Source organism: Conger conger, chromosome 17 (assembly GCF_963514075.1).
Source record: "Conger conger chromosome 17, fConCon1.1, whole genome shotgun sequence".
NCBI lineage: Eukaryota > Metazoa > Chordata > Actinopteri > Anguilliformes > Congridae > Conger > Conger conger.
In genome coordinates, this window is record NC_083776.1 from 18,032,778 (window position 1) to 18,053,986 (window position 21,209).

General features: G+C 43.1%; 1 protein-coding gene and 1 non-coding gene across 2 annotated transcripts; both read right to left on the reverse strand.

The window, feature by feature from the left end:
• Nucleotides 1-3,290: 3,290 nt before the first annotated feature.
• On the reverse strand, nucleotides 3,291-6,396 carry LOC133116585 (translationally-controlled tumor protein homolog). Its single transcript, XM_061226308.1, has 6 exons — nucleotides 6,242-6,396; nucleotides 5,554-5,627; nucleotides 4,797-4,981; nucleotides 4,285-4,393; nucleotides 4,073-4,189; nucleotides 3,291-3,755 (listed from the first exon to the last, which is right to left on the reverse strand). Exons 1-6 carry the CDS (start codon nucleotides 6,267-6,269, stop codon nucleotides 3,753-3,755), a joined length of 516 nt encoding a protein of 171 aa, XP_061082292.1. The 5' UTR covers nucleotides 6,270-6,396; the 3' UTR covers nucleotides 3,291-3,752.
• LOC133117300 (small nucleolar RNA SNORA31) lies at nucleotides 4,626-4,754 on the reverse strand. The gene has a single exon (XR_009706081.1). It is a non-coding gene; the product is annotated as a small nucleolar RNA SNORA31 (small nucleolar RNA).
• Nucleotides 6,397-21,209: the final 14,813 nt, after the last annotated feature.

Below are 21,209 nucleotides of genomic sequence, written 5' to 3' on the forward strand. Positions count from 1 at the left end.
AGGAAGGGTGGGGTCCGGTTTTCTTTTTGTGTCTGAGAAAGGAAGGGGCGGGAGGAGCGACTGAAAGACAAGGAATGAAGGAAAAGCTCTACGACCAAAACGGCATGAAAAAGATTTGTGTGTTAAAAACCTAAAGAAAAAGAGTGTTTGGAAGCTCAAAAGGAAAGTTTGCTGACTAAACCGTGTTTGCAGGGTTTTTTTGTGAAACACTAGTTTCTTTTTTACTTCATGAAGAGCTGATCCTGCACTGTTCTGTGAAGATGAAAACTAAATTATGATTTTGAACACATCTCCTGACTCTCCTGTCATATATACCCTTCCACACTTCAACATACACTCTTGAAGAGGTGCTTTGTTACACAGCATAAAAACAAGACACTGAGTTAAACCATATCAAAAATAAAATATAGTAAAAACGAGTAGTGCAGAAACATTTACCAAGATAATTATTTTCTAAAACTTTCAGTAGTTCAGAATTTACCAAATGAAATATAATCAGACAATTTCCCATGGCTCAATTGTTTTTCTGAGATTTTTCTGAAAGACCCCATTGAGGTGTTTTGGTAAAATAAGTTCAACTTCACATCGAGGGCACCATTTTAAATATCCCTACTCACTCCTTACCTTCTTCAATGTTTTTTATTCAGTCTTTTTATTCAAATTTCTAACATGAGATGTTAAGTTTAGTGTCAGGGACTGCTCCTATATTTCAAACTTGCATTTTGCTATTAAGGGACAAACAGTCTAGGTGCCCACCAAGTTTTTCTCTGAGCCTTTGCAAGAATTGTAATTTCAATTTTATCCCTGTTGAGTTGTGAAAGGTTGTTGGATATCCGTAATGTTATATCAGCAATACAATTGATTAAGAAACTCAGAGGACCCAAGTCATCAAGGGATAAGTATCATCAGCGTACTGGTGAAAATGATTGTAATATAATGCTTCTTAATAACATCCCCTAGAGAAAGCATATAGAAATTAAACATATTTATGGGGGCAGCCTGTAGCGTAGTGGTTAAGGCACATGACAAGGTTGGTGGTTCGAATCCTGGTGTAGCCACAATAAGATTTGCACAGCCGTTGGGCCCTTGAGCATGGCCCTTAACCCTGTGTTGCTCCAGGAGAGGATTGTCTCCTGCTTAGTCTAATCAACTGTACGTTGCTCTGGATAAGAGCATCTGCCAAATGCCATTAATGTAATGTAATGTAAACAGTAGTGGCCTAAGGACGGATCCTAGGGTCCAATGGACCCCACATAATATGTCAAACTTGCGAGATGTGTGCTTGCACAGAGAGACATACATACAAATTTTGTCCAGTCAGATATGACCTAAACCAACTTAGAACTGGTCCTGAGAGGCCAATCTTCTTCTTAAATTGGCACTTAAATCCATCAATACTTAGATAGAAAGCCAATTTTGTATTGATTCTGGTATTTGGTATTGATTCTTAAGTCACTAACCACCCTAACCAATGCAGCTTCTGTGCATTAATATATAAATGCAGTGTAGGTTCAGAAAGTCATTTAATTGCCTGAACACCACTTTTTCAAGTATTTTGCAGAGAAAAGAAAGGTTGGAAATAGGTCTATAATTAATAATTACTGAAGAATCGAGATTACTTTTCTTTAATAAAGGCCAAACAATGGCCGTTTTTAGTGAGCTAGGAAAAGTACCAGTATGTAGAGAGCAATTTACTACAGCAAGCACATCTTCTGATAATTAAAATTGTTTTAAAAAAGGTGGTTGGAATGGGATCAAAGGAAGAATTGAAGAGCTCAACTGAGTTAAAACTTCACTAAGCATTTGAGTCAACTGTGGTAAAATGTGTCTACCATGAGAAACACCGCCACATAATCAAGATGGGACCTCAACATTCATATGTGGTCTTATTTTACAGATTTTAACTCTGATGTCTACAATCTTAGCAGTAAAGAAAGCCAGTGAATTCATTACACCTAGCAGTGGAAAGAAGTTCACATGAGATTGCAAAGGGGGGGGGTTTATCAGACTATCAATAGTTGAAAAAAAGAAGTGTACTTAAAGCTTTTTTTTCTCCATTTTCTCTCCGCTTTTCGACAGTCCCTTTTATTTATGGAGCTTTTTGCTTACCAGAAATAATCTTGGTTTTTAGTGGAGCAATACTGTCAATGCTTTCTAATATCTTTGAGTTATTGAATTAACTATCCACTAAAGCATCACAGGAAGTGAAATGTGTTGGTAGGTAGACAGAAGATGTATTTAGGTAACATTTTTTAATTACCCTATCAGTGTGGGCTCAAGTCATAACTAAGCATGTAGCAAAAAACACACAATAACGGTCAGAGAGAAACATTGAGAATACAGCTAATATTGATATCAACACCATGAGTGATGATCAATTTTCCACAAGACATGCTGCCTAGCAACCCAGCTGTGCCTCTGGCCTCTACCAAAGAACGGCAGTGCTAGAGATGCCAGCAGTAGTGCCTGAGGCTCCCAAACGTTTTCAGTGCTGAAGGTACATCAAGGATATACAAAATCTATTCATAAGAACAAAGGACAGAATCAACTGCATGGAAATGAACAGTTATTAAAATAACTGACAATTGCTTTGTTTATAATTTGAAAGAATTTTAGGAGACACTTTATTTCTACAGATTGTTTCACTGAAATAGTTCAGGTTCAGAGCTTTACTCACAGGGCAGAAAGACAGAGCTCTAGTTTAGAATCAGACTCTTTAAGGTTACACATGCCTTAGCTACTGCCGTAACACAGTACTGAATAATGCACATACCCAGTGCGTTAGCTACTGTGCTAACAGCACACTGAATAACAGACACCCAGTGCCTTAACCACGGTCCTAACACAGTACTAAATCATGTACACCCAGTGCCTTAGCTACTGTGCTAACACAGTACTGAATAATTGACTGTTCAGGTACCAGTAATCATTTGCCAACATGTTACTATACCAGAACTGCAGGCACCTTTTTAGAGCCCAATGACAACCAGTGATGTACTAAAGTATGGCCTTCCTGAAAAGTATGCTGACAAATGTATTCAGCAAAAACCTCATCTTGGGCCTTTTACTTTCTCATCTAGTGTAGGGAACTATACGCAGTAGCAGTGCACATGCGCTAGATTTACTACACCCCATGAGTACTTCAGCAGGACGGAGGACATGAAGTGGAAAAAGGATTAAGGACAGTATGATTTCTGAAGAGGATGCCGTGAAGACCAATCCACAAATCACAGGAGGGGGTTTTTCATTTTCAGCAATCAGTTCAGACCCAACAAACCAGGCGGGGACAGTTAAACATAATAAATGGCTTTATTTGATAAATTATATTCTCAGTAACAATGAAACCAGTAAACTCTGCACTTGTGATGCTCAACAGAAACTGTCAAGCAGCCACATGCTACAAGACACATTTTCAGTAGAATTTAATGTGCAGAAATCCTCAACAGGGCTTTGGGTGGGGAGCAGCAGGTTCAGATGCAGCTGAAGAGAAGAATTTGACCCGTAGCAATGTAGTGTACTTGCAGGAAGGGGGGAGGTGGAATAAAAAATATATATAAATCTTCAAACTGCAGTTCACCATTAAGCTTAAATAACCCACCATTCCAAAAATATCAATAATTTGAAAATGCAGTCCATAGGCTGGTGAAAGTTAAAAACACTTCCATTCCAAATGAGGTCCAGCCGGTGATCTTTGGGGTCCATACCGATAGTGGCAACCAGCAACGAGCGAAAACGGTCAGACGTAGGAAGTGTTACTGCAAACAAAGATGATAAACTAAATCAGATAGAATTCAATATTACCATACAATTACATATCGTTCATGGCTTTGAGGGCAACCTTGAAATGTCAAAGACCCAACAAATTTTATTTATACATCTTTTTTAAAAACCCTATACACAATGCATTCTATACCATATTCATGTGAAATCGTTTCCCTTAAAGTAGATCTAACCTGCCACTCAGTCAGAAAGGATCATGCAGGGAAGTTAGATTTTGAATCCGAATGCAAACCCAAAGCGGTCTAAAATCCTCTCAGCGCACGGAAACACGGAAACGTGCTGTGGGACTCACGCATTTCTCCATCTCCAGGCCGTCCTTGAAGAAGATCATGTAGGGGGTGTTGCCGTCCTCACGGTAGTCCAGTAGGGCAACCATGGCATCATGGTTCATCGACTCTCCTAAAAAATACTGGCAGAGAGAGGAGGGTCAGGAGATCTGCCATCGGAGCGCTCAAACCCCCCCCCCCCCCTCTGCTCGGCCCGCTGGCAGCCAGGGTCGCTCACCTCACACTCTTTCAGTTTGGGCAAGATGTAGCTCTTGAACTCCTTTTGAGCTTTCACCACAAAGTCCTTTGCCTTTTCAGGGTTGTCCGCTGCCAGCCTGTCCCTGAGCCTGTAGGAACATGTTCGAGCCAATAAAACAACACCGAGGCAGCCAACAGGGTCCAGACCCATCTGCAGCTGAAGGAAAACGAGCTTCATGACCACAATGCTAATTTTTTTATTCCCCCCCACCCCCACCCACACCCTTTCAGGTTCAACAATCGAATTACTGGCAATCAGAGCCGCTACGAACGGCAGCCATTTTATATTCCATATTCAATCTGAGCTGCTACGAGTGGCGGCCATGTTATCCCCTATTCAATCTGAGCTGCTACGGAGAGAGCACACAGAAAGCGCGGAGATATTGATGTTGCATCATCGTTAAAAACCCAGGTAGCCCATGTCAGAGCTTCAGGCTTGTCAAGATGCAAGGGGGAAGGGGGCCCAAGATGTGGGACCAAGGTATGACTCACATCTTAGTGTATCCTTTGATACAGCCTTTGTAGGCATCCTTTGTGTACGCCACCGACTGCAGTTTGTGATTCAAGACTATGTCCACTCCACTGACCGAGGTGCCATCGTCACATTGTTCCGAACCTTCCGCCGATGGGTTGCCTGCAAAGACCGACTCATCAATGTTGTCCGATCTGGTGACAAGCTGTTGAAGTAAACCAACAAAGAGTTAAGACCGCTCACAACATTGCCAACTTGGCAAGAATGAACATGCAAGTATTAGGTAACCTGTTGGCTTTGAATAAGAGCATTTGCTAAAGAAATGCAACTTCTGTGCATTTTGTAACCATATTGCAATTGGACAGCAGTACAGCATAGCTGGCCTTTATAACCAAAATGTTGCAGGTTTCATTCGCCAATGGGACACTGCCGTTGTTCCCTCCAGCAAGGTAGACAAATGGTCCCGTATGGCTTCAGTATATCCCGCAATATAAATGGATACTACGTTTAAAAGTGCAAAACCATGCTATTCGCTAAGGATAAAGGTTTGCAAAATGCCTGTAATAACATTAAATCGAATTACTGGTTTATGATCAAGCTGCGTTCTCTATACTATTGGTTTCTAACTGAAGTTCTGGTTGAACAAGTTACACCGCTTTAACACTGACGTTAGATCAAGGTATTTAAATCGTAACTCGGCACTGCACCACCCAGAAAATTTCCATTGCCACACATGCGAAAAAAATCACCTGAACAACTCAACCGACGGAAACCTACCTTTCCTTCAACTTCGTAGAATACGCCATCCGGTGATTCTGTAATTTTATAGATGTCCGAGAACATTTCATCTCCTGTAAGAAGAAAATAAATGGCTCAAGTTGCAAGTTGTTGCCGCAAGATCCCGAAAAATGTGCTTCAACCAGGAAACCGAATTCAATCTAACGTTAGGTAGCAAATGAACAAAAAGGTAATTAGTTATGAATGGAAGGCAACTAAAAATTTAGCAATGTAACGTTACACGTAATGATAGCCATAGTCTAACGTAACGTATAGAAAGCAACAGCTGGCCTCCCGACACGTATTAATGGTAGACTATATTAGGCTACCAGCGTTAGCTAGTTAGCTTACCCGTGTTACCGGTCCCAGCATGTTCGAACATCCGAGTTTGAACGATCAGATTCTATTTCAGTAACTTAACACCGCGAAAGTTGCACATTTCGCAACTCAAAGTTATTAGCCAAATAATTCGAGTTTCCTGCGTTTTCCCCAAAAAATACTGTATCGAATACAAACGGCAACATATGGGAACACAGTGAAACCTGTTTTTCTTCAGCTAGGCCTCAATGAACATCAACGATGGCAATCTTACAAATATCGTTTACAAACGTTATATGTAGCAGTATTACATAGGATTAAACATTGCCCAGTCATAAGATCTGAATGCGAAACTGAAACACATTCTCACCGGAGATAATATCCCTGTAGAGTTTCATTTTATCTGGAATGTAATGAAGTGGTTGACACGATGATTCTTGCTGCTCCCAACCCCGTGGGTTTACTTGGTAGAAAAGGAAAGATAAAGAGCCGCTGCCTGAATTTAGATACTCGGAGACACGTGGCGTCACTCGACAGCTGAACTTACTCCGCCCTCTCGCTGCGACACAGCGCAGCCAAAGATCACAGAACTGTAGTTCTGTGCCAAAGATGTTAAAGACGTTGCTCTCTGGCGCAGCAGAATCTAACTTCCGGTGTAGTACTCCGAGATTGCGGTCGTGTTGAAATGTGATGGTATGAGTTGAGTCGAAGAGAATGTGCCTCACTTAAAAGCGCAAACACATTGAATCGGTATTGCTACAAACATGCCCCCGTGAGAAGGTATGCAACGCTATTTTTAATAAGAAAAAAAAAAATGAACAAAAAAACATCTAAATTGACACTTTAAACCCCAATGATTCAAACTTGTAATCCCAATCTGCCACACACCGCTGTGCTGCATTAAATTGATCGCATAATTGTTGAATCATGAGCGGAAAACAACACACATATAGAATACTCTCCTCAGTCTCCGGTAAGAAATTCACCGACGAATCTTTTCGTTCTGGATTGGGCAGAAGCAGAATGGCTAGATACGTTAGGAATAATCCACGACGAGATGGTCGTTAAACTGTTTTAACGCACGATGTGGAGGCAAAGAGTTTAATATAAGCAGTGGTAGTTAATCAGTTTGGGCAATTCGCCCTCAAATTTTTTTTTTTTTGCTGGTACTAGCTAATTACTACTTGCCGTTAAAGTGGCTACTTTTTATATTTATTTACTGGCTATGGTTGACAAGAGACTTTCTGTGCCCCCCTCAGTTCGTAATTTGTATGTAAAATGGCTGCTGGCTACTGGCATGTGTTGGTTAAGTTATGCTCTAAATAGAGAAGCTATTATGGATAAGACCAGACGAAAGCTATGGTTCACCAGAGGCAATTGAACGTGCACTATTTTCTAGAACACTTCCCACCTCGTATTGCAAACCGAGACAAGCACAAGTTACGTGATCTACTGCTTGAACAAGATGGCTGCCTTCCTGGTTTAACTCGCCTCTATAAAGCCAGCGGTGTAGGCCCCATAGTAGAGAAGCTGTAGAGAAGGCTCCAGACACAAAGAGCAAAAAGTTGTGGCATTACCCTATTTCTCCCTCCATCCATCCATCCATTATCTTAACCCGCTTATCCTGAACAGGGTCGCAGGGCTGCTGGAGCCTATCCCAGCATACATTGGGTGAAAGGCAGGAATACACCCTGGACAGGTCGCCAGTCCATCGCAGGGCGCAAAAAAACCATTCACTCACACACTCATACCTACGGGCAATTTAGACTCTCCAATCAGCCTAACCTGCATGTCTTTGGGCTGTAGGAGGAAACCCACGCAGACACAGGGTATTTCTCCCTCTAATTCCTTAAAAAAAAAAAAAAAATTAACAAAGGAATGCAGTAAGAATTCAGTATACAGGGGATAGTACACAAACGGAACAAAAAAAGAGCCAGGGGTATATCACACTAGACAAAAATATTATAAAGTGTACAAATATTAACTGTTTTGATCAACCGTTTGTTGAATTAGAAACATATTGTTCAACGTCTTTCATGAAAACAATAAAGCAAGGTTTTTTATGACAAAATTAACATTTATGAATGAAAATTTTTGCATCAATATAAAATGTATTATTAAATAATTGTCTTCTTTTCTTGGGTTCATGAAAAAAAAAAACACTAAATTTGTTTGTTGTCAGTATGGCCCGAACAAAAAATATGTTGATATATATTGTCTACTGAATATTAATCTACATAGTGATTTTATATTGCTTAGTCAGAAAGTCATTTCATCAGCAAAAATCTCACTGAAAGAGCAATAGTACATACATTTGGAACTTAAAATAATGAAAACAATTGTGACACTTGTTTAGAAGAACTCACCATGACACTGGGCTATTACCCTAGGCTGGGGGGTTGGAAGTGGACTGTACTACACCTGGGTCAGGGGTCGGCAACCCTGGTCCTGGAGAGCTGCATGGAGTTCTGTTGTTACTTAGCACTTAATTGACAATAAAACCAGTTGATTACACCTATTTTAAAGTGAAAACAAAAGGCAGTACACCCTGCAGCTCTTCAGGACCAGGGCTTCTGACCCCTGACCTGGGTTCTCGTGTGGCTGAGAGAAAACAGGGCAGAAAGCTAATGACCAGAATATGACCATAGCCAACCATGTCCACATTACCCCGATCATTTTGTCATCTGTGTGGTCAAGATTATTCAGATGTTTCTCCAAGAGTTCTTGCTATTTTAATATGTATTCATTCATTGTTGTACGTTCTGCAGAACACTTCAAGGCTATCCTGATACTAATGACTTTTTGTCAAAGGAAATGTTTGATGTTTGGATGTGGGGCTTTATTGTTCAGATAATTTAGAACCTCTAGCTTAGGGGAGAGTAACAGTAATGACTGCTAACTTTACCCATTTCCAATTTCATTCTAAAAAATGTTTTTTAACACAGTGAATAATTGTTCAGTGGGTCCCTGTGATTGATAGTTTGCACCGTCACCCTCCAGCTAGATTGCAGTTGTGGATCTGTGCCAGCAGGTGGCAGTGTGGAACAGGAGTCTACAGTAAGGAGGCCGCTTTCTCTGGTGGTCTTTCTGAGAGGCCTGCAGAGAATCAGGGCTGCTCCTGCTGCCTTGTTTTTCCATGTCAATGCCTCCTCCCTCTTGTCCGATTATATTTCTTCTGTTGTCCCTCCAAAGTGACACTGTACAACGGCATGTTTGTACCGTACAATATGCTGTTATGCCTAACTGAATTTCCTTTTATTTAATTATTACAATTATTACACTTTCCCTGCTGGTGAAATCTGAGCTCGACCCCAGGGTGCCTTTGAGACTTGAAATATAAAAGAAATGTGTTAAAATAAGTGTATATATATATACAGTGCCCTCCATAATGTTTGGGACAAATCATGTACACCACAATTTGAGATTTCTCATTTTGAAAATTACACACGGTTAAATTGCACACTGTCAGATTTTAATAAAGGGCATTTTTATATATTTTCTGGTCACACCATGTTGAAATGCTTGAAGTCTGTGATTCATTGACATCACCAGTTGCTGGGTGTCTCCTCTGGTGATGTTCTTGCAGCCATATTTAGCTCATGCTTGTTTGTTACCCTTTTAAGTTTTCTCTTAAGCATATGAAAGGCATGCTCAATTTGTTGCTTTAGCAGTATGTTTGGGATCATTGTCTTGCTGTAGAATGAACAGCTGGCCAATGAGTTTTGAATCATTCGCTTGAACCTGAGCAGATAGGATTTGTCTGTACACTTTATAATTCAGTTTCGTTATTACCATCTGCACTTATATCATCAATGAAGATAAGTGAGCCAGTACCTTCGGCAGCTACACATGCCCTGGCCATGACACCCATTACATTACATTACATTACGTGGCATTTAGCAGACGCTCTTATCCAGAGCGACGTGCAACAAAGTGCAAATCCCCCACCACCATGTTTCACAGATGAGGTGGTATTCTTTGCATCTTGGGCAGTTCCTTCTCTCCTCCATACTTTGCTCTTGCCATCACTCTGATATAAGTTAATCTTTGTTTCATCTGTCCACAAGACCTTTTTCGAGACCTTTGGTTGCCCTTTTAAGTACTTCTTTGCTAACTGTAACTTGGCCATTCTGTTTTTGTGGCTAACCAGTGGTTTGCATCTTGCAGTATAGCCTCTGTATTTCTGTTAATGAAGTCTTCTGTGGACAGTGGTCACTGACAAGTCCACACCTGAATCGCCAGTCCCTTTGCGATTAGTAAGCTCACCAGTGCCCTCTTTCTTTTCAATTATGTTCCAAACAGTTGATTTTGGTAAGCCTAAGGTCTCATCATGGCTTCTATGACCTTCATGGGCACACCTTTGGTCCTCATGTTGATAAACAGCAATAATAGTTTCCAAAGGTGATAAAAAGACTGGAGGGAAACTAGGAGGCAATTAAACACACCTCAGCAATTATTTCTCAATATTATGTCCATTTCACGCGTTGTGTCTCCAAAATTTCAGGAAAAACAAGTGCCTTTTTTTGGGTTTTTTATTTTCCTTGTTGGAATCGATTGCCTTTGTTGTTAATTCTGTGGAAACACTGCCCTCTCTTGAAAGTCTCAAAATCTTTTTGACAGAGACGGTCTTTAATGTTCATAACACTTTCAGCATTAGAGTAGGCTACAGAAATCCTCTCTCTTTCTCTCTCTCTCTCAACCCCACTCTCACCTCTTTCTCTCCCTTTCTTCATCTCACTCTCTTTTTCCCTGTTTTCCCTCTTCCCCCTGTCTCTTTCTCTCTCCCTTTCTCTTTCACCCCTCACTATCTTTCTCTCCCTTTCTCTTTCTCCCTCTCTCCCCCATTAAACGAGAAACAAAATAAGGGGGAGGTGGTTATCCATGATCCTGCAGATGTTCCCATGTAGCACATCCGCAGGGCTGGAGGAGATAATAATAAAAGCAATCAAATCTCTGAATCACCAGCATCCCTGCGCTTCCTAATGCTGATGTAATTATCCTGCGTATCCTCTTGGTGCTCAGGTTTGTGGAAATGACTGTGTTTTCACTGGAGTTTGTTCATATCTCTTCATTGGCATATTTTACATGCAAATGACTAACTGAGGGGGGCACAGAAAGTCTCTTGTCAATGGTCAGAGCAATCAAACTAGAAACATGACAGATGAAAAGACCCATAACCCACCCTGGCTTTTACAATGATTACAATACTCACAATTGGATAAATGTGCAACAGTTTTATGTCTAGACTAGAGATGGCTAGCTGTCCAGTCCAGATAACACACTCAGCTGTGTTCTGTAGCAGAATGAACACTGCTCAGTAGTTGACATCCCAGTGACCGTGTTTTCCAAAGCGCTTAAATCTGTCCGGATTAACCTGAAATCTGACTAATTGGACACTGGATTGGCTTGTGATATACGCAGACATTTTCCATTCTAAATATTTTTCTGTTAGTTGCTGCGGAATTGCCTCAATTTCATTGACAAGGGTCGGTGAACGCTTACGTTATTAACTTTGAAATCGGAAAATAAACTCTGGAGCACTTAAGATGAATGAACAGTTTGGGCATTATATCAAGCGGTAATAATATTGCCAGATGATATTTATTACATTCATTTGAGCAGATTTAATTGAAATATGAATATTTTACGGTTTATGTTGCACCTTGTGGGCCTGGGGGTTATTATAAATGTAAATCTAATTAATGTTTCAGAAAAATCTTCTGCTGATTAAAATGGGAAAAGACCATGTATTCTTGGAGGGGAAAGGAAACTAGAAACTGAAGTAGACAGACTATTATTTCCAGATAAAAATACATTTATGTGAGTTGATAGCTAATTTCTTACAGGTTCCCCTTCCAGCTTATGTGTGTCATGTTATCATCAAAATGCCATTGTGAAAGAACCAAATTTCAGCAGACAGGTACTGTAAAAATTAAGAATTAATAAGATTATCTGTCTCTCAAAGTGCCCGTTTTCTGCCGCATGCAATATGGCATAAGAATTTAATTCCCATGTTTTGCTATTGTAGATTCAGCGTTTAACAGTGGACGAAAACATGCAGTTTTAGTTTCAGAAATTACTATTGCATTGTGGTTGTCGAGGAAATCATCTAAAAAGCAAATCATCTAAAAAGCATTTTACCCTAGCCCAGCCTTCCTGAAGTTGAGAATAATTGGAACACATACAGGAGAGCAGCCCTATAAGATTAAATTTCACTGTTTTCACAAAGTTGTCACTGGAAATTAATGAGGGCCAGTTCGGGTTCCACTACCACGGAAACGGGACGTGTGTGAGTCTTACCCAACATGTATGGTGTGTGTGTGAGCCTCACTCAGTGTGTGTTGTGTGTGTGAGCCTTACCCAGCATGTATGGTGTGTGTGTGAGCCTCACCCATCATGTGTTGTGTGTGTTTGTGTGTGTGTGTGAGAGAGAGCCTTGCCCAGTGTGTATGTGTGTGTGTGTGTGAGAGAGAGAGAGCCTTGCCCAGTGTGTGTTGTGTGTGTGTGTGTGTGTGTGTGAGAGAGAGAGAGAGAGCCTTGCCCAGTGTGTGTTGTGTATGTGTGTGGCCTATGTGAGCCTCATTGTGTGTGTGTGTGTGTGTGTGTGTGAGAGAGAGAGCCTTGCCCAGTGTGTGTTGTGTATGTGTGTGGCCTGTGTGAGCCTCATGCAGTGTGTGTGTGAGAGAGAGCCTTGCCCAGTGTGTATGTGTGTGTGTGTGTGTGTGTGAGAAAGAGCCTTGCCCAGTGTGTATGTGTGTGTGTGAGCCTTGCCCAGTGTGTGTGGTCTCTGTGAGCCTTGCCCAGTGTGTGTGGTCTCTGTGAGCCTCACGCAGTGTGTGGCCCCCCCTAAGGAACCCTATCGATATAAACCCTCCATACCTCTGGCAGGATGAATTGATTGTGTTTCACTGTGGACACTGGGGTCCCACTGTAACTACCAGGTCCAGTCTGTCTTTGCGGTGAGAACCTTGACCGACTCTAAACACGTCCAAAATGACTGAGGAAAGTGGGCTTTTCCAGCCTAGCTCTGTGTCCAGCGCAGGGTTCTGTAGCACCTGAAACACTCACACAACACTGGGCTCACTGAAGTACTTCCGGTTGTTAGCTTAGAGTGTGTACTGTAGTAGCCATGTTTTGAGTCTGGTTGGGTGGAGGCTTTAGGGGGCAATGTAGTGACGCACACGGGACAGTTCTTTGGCTGAGACTGTGGAACACGTGGTCTCGCTCTCTGTGGGAGGTCTTAACACAGAGCAGTCTAATACACTGACCGGGGACAGGTGAGCAAGGCGCAGTTCGCTGCTGAAACGTCTTCATGAAGAACAATAAAAATGCACTCATCTATACCAGGGGTGCCCAATCATGTGCCACGGAGGACCAAAAGTATCCAATTACAACACCCGCTGGTTTCATTTATTAACACACCTTCAACCAGAGAGGAGGGACCTAGTTTAGTGAAATCAGCTGGTGTAGCGATTGGTTGGAATGAAATCCTCCATGGCACACGATTGGGCACCCCTGATCTATACCACACAGTCCTCCAATCGCCTGTTTCTCTGCCTTTTGTTTTTATCTCACAGGGATAACCATAGTGAGAAAGACCCAAACATAGAATTAAATGAAAACATAGATTCCCGCATGATTTACCAGCACCATTTTGACATTATTTCAGGGTTGGGCTGATTGTTCCCTTCGTTTTGCTGTGCTCAGTTTGGAGAGGGCTGTCAAGACTGACCCCTGGTGGTGGACAGGAAATTGCAGTGTGTGCGGCGTAGGCAGTTGGGGTGCACAAAATGGCGCAGTGTCCACGGTAACGTTGGCCCAAAAACATGCCTTCCCCCTGGATTAGGGCTCCTCTGGGGTTCCTGAGATCTGCGATGAGCCCAGTGTGTCTCCTCTGAAATATTGCTAATTAATATCACTTATCCGCTAACACCAGTGCCTGTTTCATACAGACACTGTCGTAGAAGGACATCTGTTTTAATAAAGAGTTAACAAGTGGGTGAAATGTATGGCCTTAATTAGCTACGAGCTGGAGTTTAGCTGCAATATGCATAACACTACAGTAGGCCAACTTGATTTATCAGAACGGCCCCACACATAAAGCTTATGCTTATGTAAATACTAACATAATTTAATTCATGTGCTTATCAACCTGTGCTTATAAACCTGTAAACCTGTGTATGGATCTATAAATTCAACAGCATGAATATATATCAGCTATATTGATATGGACATCACATATTAATATTAATATCTTTGTTGTACGTCTCTCTGGTTACGAGCATCTGCCAAATGTAATGTAATATATAATGTATATGTCATGTATATGTATAATATAGCATCTTGAAATCCAACTGTCTTGCCTCATTGGCAATATTTTCATCTTAATAAGAAAAGAAAGTAAAAGAAATATGATTTTAAGTCTCACTATAAGAGTAAAAGACTTGTTATTGTTTGGGTTCCGCAGTGTGCAGGCGCTGGTGCGGCTCACGCCGGTATAATTCCTTGATCGTTGAGTCATTTGGAAGACCAGGGCCTCGGCGTTCCCCGGAGCCTTATTTGGGAATGCCGTGTGAGTGGTCCGGAGCTGTTTCCCCTTGGAAAACCAAGTCCAAGTTGTCTGGAAGTTGTGGAATTCGCAGCAGCGGGCACTGTGCCAGGGAGCGTCGGCGGTCCCGGGAAGCTCAATCCACTCAGGGTCTCTTTACATGATCTGCTCTGCACAGCAGACCTGCGCTTATTACTCTTTCACATTTATTTCTCATGTAACCACACTTTCAGAAATAAAGGTACAGATGCTTGAAGCTGGGACAGTACCCTCTCGGTACACAAAACTGTACTCATAGCCATCAATATATAATGAATTTGTAAATTTTTTGCTTGGAAAATATCATTCAAACTAATTTGTACCCAAGAGAACATGTCTGTACTTTGAGGATACATTTGGGAAATTTGAGCCTTGAAGAACAAAAATGTACCTCCAATGTGACTTTATTTCTGAGAATACAGGAAAAAAAAAACCCCATTGTTATCAAAGTTACTTTTACAAGAGGGACCTGACAGGAAACAAAAAGTTGCCCAGCAAGACAGTTGACAAAATTTACAAATATCAAATGGAGAATGAGAGAGGTGTCACAATAATTAAAAGTAGAGCAGAGGTTAGCATACTCCCATCTGGTCATATGTACTCATTCATACTTTTGGGTATGAGGTTGAGCTTCTGCTTTTCTCCTGTTGAAATAGCAGTTTGTAAGAGTATATGTGATTTAATTTGAAAATATATATGCCATTTGTTTATCTTTTCTTGTTTCCAAAATTCCTCAAGATTTCACTGACTCGAAATGTAATTGACCTCAGTTCTGGCATACAGCAAATGCTCATAAACACAAACCACATACTGTCTCTGTTCCTGAAAAGATAGGTGTAATCTTAAAGATCCTGGACATGTTTTTAGAAATATAGTGACCCAGTGAGCAAAAGTCGGAATCTAGACCGATCTAGACATCTAGAGGGCTCTAAATCTTGAACTGGGAAATGAAGCCATGTCTCTGTATTAGACGTGTATGCTGTGAACGTGTCAGTGCCAGTGAAGCAGAGGGTTCACACTGGTAATGGAAGCAAGCTGAATGACCTCACCAAATTCCACCCACCACCACCCCCCCCCCCACCTCTCGTTCGCTAATGTCCTGTGTGGAGTTCCCAGCATGGAGTCTTTATCTCATCTCCACCCTTCACTGCGTCACCCACACTGATTTCATTTCCATCAGCATCACTGCAAATAAAAACTCACTTACGCACTCGCACACCCACAAGGTGCACGACGGATCAATTCCCGAGCGGATTCCCCCCGAAAAAGAGGAACTGCTAATTCCTTTTTTTAATAGCGTTCCCTCGGCAATAGCTGATACATTTGATTGGATGGAGTTAACCAGTTCCCAGAGCTCCCCTTGGGTCTCCTAAGATTTAATGGGCTGTGAATGTTCATATCCTTCTGCATTAGTGTACAGTACTGGTGGCAGCGGGAGAGAGAGAGAGAGAGGGAGAGAGAGAGAGAGAGAGTGTGAGGCGGTTGGCAATACCCTGTAAGTTTGTTGTTCGCAGTAATTGCAAATTGCAGATGAAACCATACAATGAGGCGATGCCATAAAGATAATTTCTTGCTGTGGGCCACGTGTTTATGTAAGCGCAGGATACCTCCTGCACAGTTTGAGATGGGTTTGTCTCTAGGTAACACTCTGCGAATGTTAGTGAAGAGCAGAAGGCTGGCTCTGAGGCTTCTCGATGGTAAAACTGTAGCTTTGGGGCTGGTGATATGTTTGTTTTCCCTGTCTCTGTTCTCCAGATTGTTAGTTCTCGATTATCACCCTAGTGTAAAATCCAGCCATGACCAGCTATAAATTGCCAGCTGCCGGCTGTTTCAAAACATAGCTTGAGCTAGTCAAACCATGTTGTGTATGGAGCTGGTGTGAACCGGTCAACCAGCTACCAGCTGTTTCAAAACCTAGCTTGAGCTGATTTATTCAGCAGGGCAGTGCATTCCCTGTCTCCACTACAAGCCTGACTCTTACCTCAGGTGCTGGTGAATGCTCAATATCCAGATGGTTGGAGAAAAGTCAAGTCAACTTTATTATCCCACAGTGGGGAAATTGGCTCCAACACGCAATACAAAATAAAAACAGAAACACAAAGAGCTCAAGCACACAACACAAAATTATAAAGTACATCATATATGGAACAAACAAAGTATTACTGGGATATGCATGTTTGACTGGTTAAACTGAATCTGCACTTTACAGTATGCATGTCCAATGAGTACCTGCTTCTGACGTCATAAGAAAGGAGCAAAAAGATCATGTTGGTGTAGCAGTGCTTCTGTCTGATAGGGCATTCTGGGAAAAAGTCAATTTGGGATCCATGCTTAATGTCAGTCAAATCGACTCCTCCCCCTTCAGAATCTTGTGTCTGCATCATATTGCAGATGCTAGTTCTGTTCCAGCTACTGTTTTCTGGGCTGGTGGGGGGGGGGGAGAGGAGGGGGGACAGTGGACCTCTCTGCTCTCTGGACAGCAAAGTGACTAGGATGGAGTGATGGGATATATCGAGGGGCTCAAGCTCCACTCATGGAGGTCTGAAGCAGAGGGTTCCAAATCCATTGAACGAGCTGCCTCCAACCAACTCTCTTCCTTCCTCTCACAGAATAACCTGCTGGACCCCCACCAGTCCAGCTTCAGACCTGGCCATTCGACGGAGACCGCACTCCTCTCCGTCAATGAGTCCCTTCAGGCTGCACAAGCAACCTCCCTCTCCTCTGTCCTGATCCTTCTTGACCTCTCTGCGGCGTTCAACACGGTCAACCACTCCATCCTCTTAGCCTCCCTGGCATCTACAGGGATCTGTGGCACAGCCTTAGACTGGATTAAATCTTATCTCTCTGGCCGGTCCTCCCAGGTGTCCTGGGCTGGAAGAGTGTCAACCCCTCGCCCCCTTGTTACAGGAGTCCCCCAAGGCTCAGTCCTCGGACTCCTCCTCTTCTCCATTTACACAAGATCCATTGGCCCTGTTATCTCTGCTCATGGCATCTAATATCATTGTTATGCCGATGACACCCAAATCTTTCTCTCCTTTCCCCCATCAGACACACAGGTCTCTACCTGTATCTCCACCTGCCTGAGAGACACCCAGAGCTGGATGGGCAACCACCATCTAAAGCTCAACCCAGGTAAGACAGAGGTAATCTTCATCCCTGCTCTAACCTCTCCCTTCTCCAATTTTTCCATCTCACTAGGGGATACCACAGTGACCTCATCCCCTAGTGCAAGAAACCTTGGAGTGGTGATGGACAACAGGCTGTCGTTCTCTGAGAACATCGCTACGGTGACCCGGGCGTGAAGGTTCTTCCTGTACAACATCCAGAGAATCCAACCCTTTCTCACCACCTACTCCACTCCGCTCCTTGTCCAAGCAATGGTTCTGTCCCGCCTGGACTATTGCAATTCTCTGCTGGCTGGCCTTCCAGCATCTGCCATCAGACCCCTACAACTGATCCAGAATGCTGCAGCCCGTCTGGTATTTAATGTTCCCAGACATTCACATGTCACCCCCCTGCTCAGCAACCTCCACTGGCTGCCTGTTATGGCTCGCATCAAATTTAAAACTTTGGTGCTTGCATACCAGGCAGTTAAGGGATCAGCCCCTGTATATATTCAATCACTTATCAAGACCTATACACCAGCAAGACCTCTTCGTTCTGCCACTTCGTGCCGTCTGGCGCCTCCCCCTCGCCACACCTGCACTTCTCGCTCAGGACTGCTGTCTGTTCTGGTCCCACGGTGGTGGAATGACCTCCCGATGGATGTCAGAACGGCAGAGTCTCTGACCTCTTTCAAGCGCAGACTGAAGACTCATCTCTTCAGGCTTTCACCTTTCCCTAACTCACCACCATGATTAGCCTTATATATGCCATAGACTGTAATGGCACTTATATAGTTGTATAGATATTGTTGTTTTTTGTATTAGCTATTGTATTGTTGTACTCGGGGTATTCTAGCTGCCAACTGTGGTATGCTAGTTTGGAAGTTGATGTATTTGGAAGGGTTCCGATTATCTGTATGGTTACACTAGGACTCGGAACTGTACTGTCCTCTCAGGTCCTCTTCGCACTTGTACTTGTGTTTGATCTGCACTTTGTTGTATGTCGCTCTGGATAAGAGCATCTGCTAAATGCCTTGTAATGTAATGAAGGTTTTTGTGGTTTCAGTCAGCTGTCGATTTAGGCCCCAGAAACAAGGTGATTGGGCCCTTTGGCCAATCAGTGCTTTAAATTACGCAACTAAGTACAGGAACGCACCAAAATCAGCAGTCACTTTGGGGCTCTGTTTAAGGTCCCTGAGGTAGAGGAAGCATGCAGTGGACTACATGGCCCAGCATTCCTCTCAGGAAGGTGACATTAGGAATGAGAGAAGGACAGGAAGTGGAGGAAGGATACTTTTCACCTCTAGACTATACAGACGAGCTGACACAAAGCACACACACACACACACAATGACACACACATATGAACACACACACAATCTCCGTACACAGACATGGACAGACATGCGCGCGCACACACACACACACACACACACAATCACAATCACACACATACATGGATGCACACGCACACAGACACACACGGACAGACACACACATGCACACACACAGCATTTAGAGCAGGACCTGGCCAACCAGTAATGGTTTCTGTCGGAACTGCTATTTTCGTTTCAGCAGCAAGAAACGCTATGCTACCCGTTATTATTTATTATTATTTATTGCGTATAATGTTTTAACTTGTCTTCTGTGTCGCATATCCTGGTCAATGAAATTAAGACATATCCGACCTTGAGAAACCTTCCAGAAACCTTGATATTTTGTATGAAACAAAAACCATTGTGCCAGATTTGAAACTTTTTTAGAAGCAGGCTGTACTTGAAGGACAGCCACTAGACTGAAGTACTGCAGCAGTGGACCATGTTGTCCCTGTATCTTCAGCACAGCCAATCTGCTGCCTGGGTCCTTTCAGCTATCATCGGTTTCTTCTCGAGAGCTTTGTCTGATCTAATTTCAGCTACGCTGCTATAAACATAATCAGAATTTTGAAGTACACTTCTCTCTATGAAAAGGATATTCAGTTATCCTCATAAAGGATGGTACAGGTCGAATACCTTCCAAAATAAAACTATCCAAAAGGACTCGAACATACATTTCCTGTTATAAGCCTTTCTGGGCATTGACAAACAGCATTGAGAAAATGAACAAATAACAGCAATACATTTTATGTAGCCTGATGAATAGTACTAGATAGTAATGGATAATTTGGGAGTAGTATAGTAGGATCATTTGAGATTGGCCATTTATCCTTACATTCTTGACAAAAAGTACATTTATACTGGATATTTACTCCAGTAATTCAGGTAATGTACCTTACATAAACAGCTCCAGTATATATCCTCCAGTATAAGAGGGCACTGTGCAAAAGTGAAAAGAAAATATAATGTACGTTTGATCAACGTTTTGTGAGTCAATCTGACTGAGAGCAGAGCTAACTGGCAATGTTGTAATGAAATTGCACAACCCTGGAATCGCAGTTGTAGTTCCCTAACCATTATCATACTGCCACACTACATAGTATTTTTGTAAAATATTGTTTCATTTTGACAGGTTTAGTATAGCATGTACTCTTGTGAAGGAAGATTACAGACTACTACCCCTGTTAGCACCTGCATCCTTGTTAATGTCCCTCATTAACTCCAAAGGCCGTCTTGCTTTAAATTCTTACTGGCTCTGAATGCAAAAAAAAACAATCTTACAAAACTACAGTAAGGGTTAAATTACCAATATGTTTTTGTTCAGTGAAACTGGATAGCCGGAGCGGGAGCTTGTATTTTTAGGTAAACCGTTCTCGCAAATTCAGTGGTTGCAGTGTGAGTGTGAGCCGGCCAACACAATGCCCGCTGGTCCCAAAGGGGCAGAGCGGGAATGCGAGAGGAATTCCGGTCAGGCCGGGAGTCCGGAGAGGGGGCAGGAGCTGGAATGCCAGCGATGTTGAGCATTCACAACACTGCATGGTGTCGCTGACAGCGCCCCACAATGCCCCTCTTCTCCCCGCTGTCAAAGCCACCATTGTGGCATCGGGCGAGCAGGCCCGACCCGCCAAGTCCCATTATCTGCGCACGCTGCCCCCCCCAGGGCTAATGTAGTTCCTTTCCATTCATCCTCACTGTATCTCACTTTCACCCTCTCCCTCTCCTTTATCCTCCCTTCATCTCACCCCTCCCAGGCCCGCCCATCACTTCATTGGTCTGCGGAAGGTTCTGGAGCCCGCTGAAGGAGCGGGACAGGAAAGAGGCGGTTCGGATTGGGACAGCCGACACGTCATCCCTCCTCCCCCCCCGGAGAGCTCCAGCATGAGTGACGCGTTCCCCAGGACCCGTCACTCACCCCTGACACAGCGACGGCCCCCCTCCCCGCCCCGAGCGGGCAGCTGTGGGCGTAATCTCTGGATCACAAGCCTCCCGCCCCAGCAGAGAAAGAGGCTAACAGGATAACGCACCTCGGTCCTGAGGAGAAACCGGACTAATTGGCGGCTAATTCCATTGTCTGTCGGCCTGAGCCACCATTGTCTCGCTGTCCAGTTTGATTTTTAGCAGCGGGGGGCTTCTTTTCGGGGCCTTCCGTGGGGCTGTTTGTTTTGGTGGAGGTGTACCTGTGGAGAGGATGTCCTGGCTGGGCCTGGGACAGGCAACGTGGGGCTGCTGCCAGAATCACACTGCCCCCACCCCCCCGAGGAGAAAGATTGA

Bases quoted from the DNA above. Each gene is read 5' to 3' on its own strand.
- LOC133116585 (XM_061226308.1), bottom strand. From the start codon at position 6,269: ATGAAACTCTACAGGGATATTATCTCCG. The intron at 5,628-6,241 runs GTGAGAATGTGT...TTCTTCTTACAG, and splicing joins CTACAGGGATATTATCTCCG to GAGATGAAATGTTCTCGGAC. The intron at 4,982-5,553 runs GTAGGTTTCCGT...TTACTTCAACAG, and splicing joins TCTACGAAGTTGAAGGAAAG to CTTGTCACCAGATCGGACAA.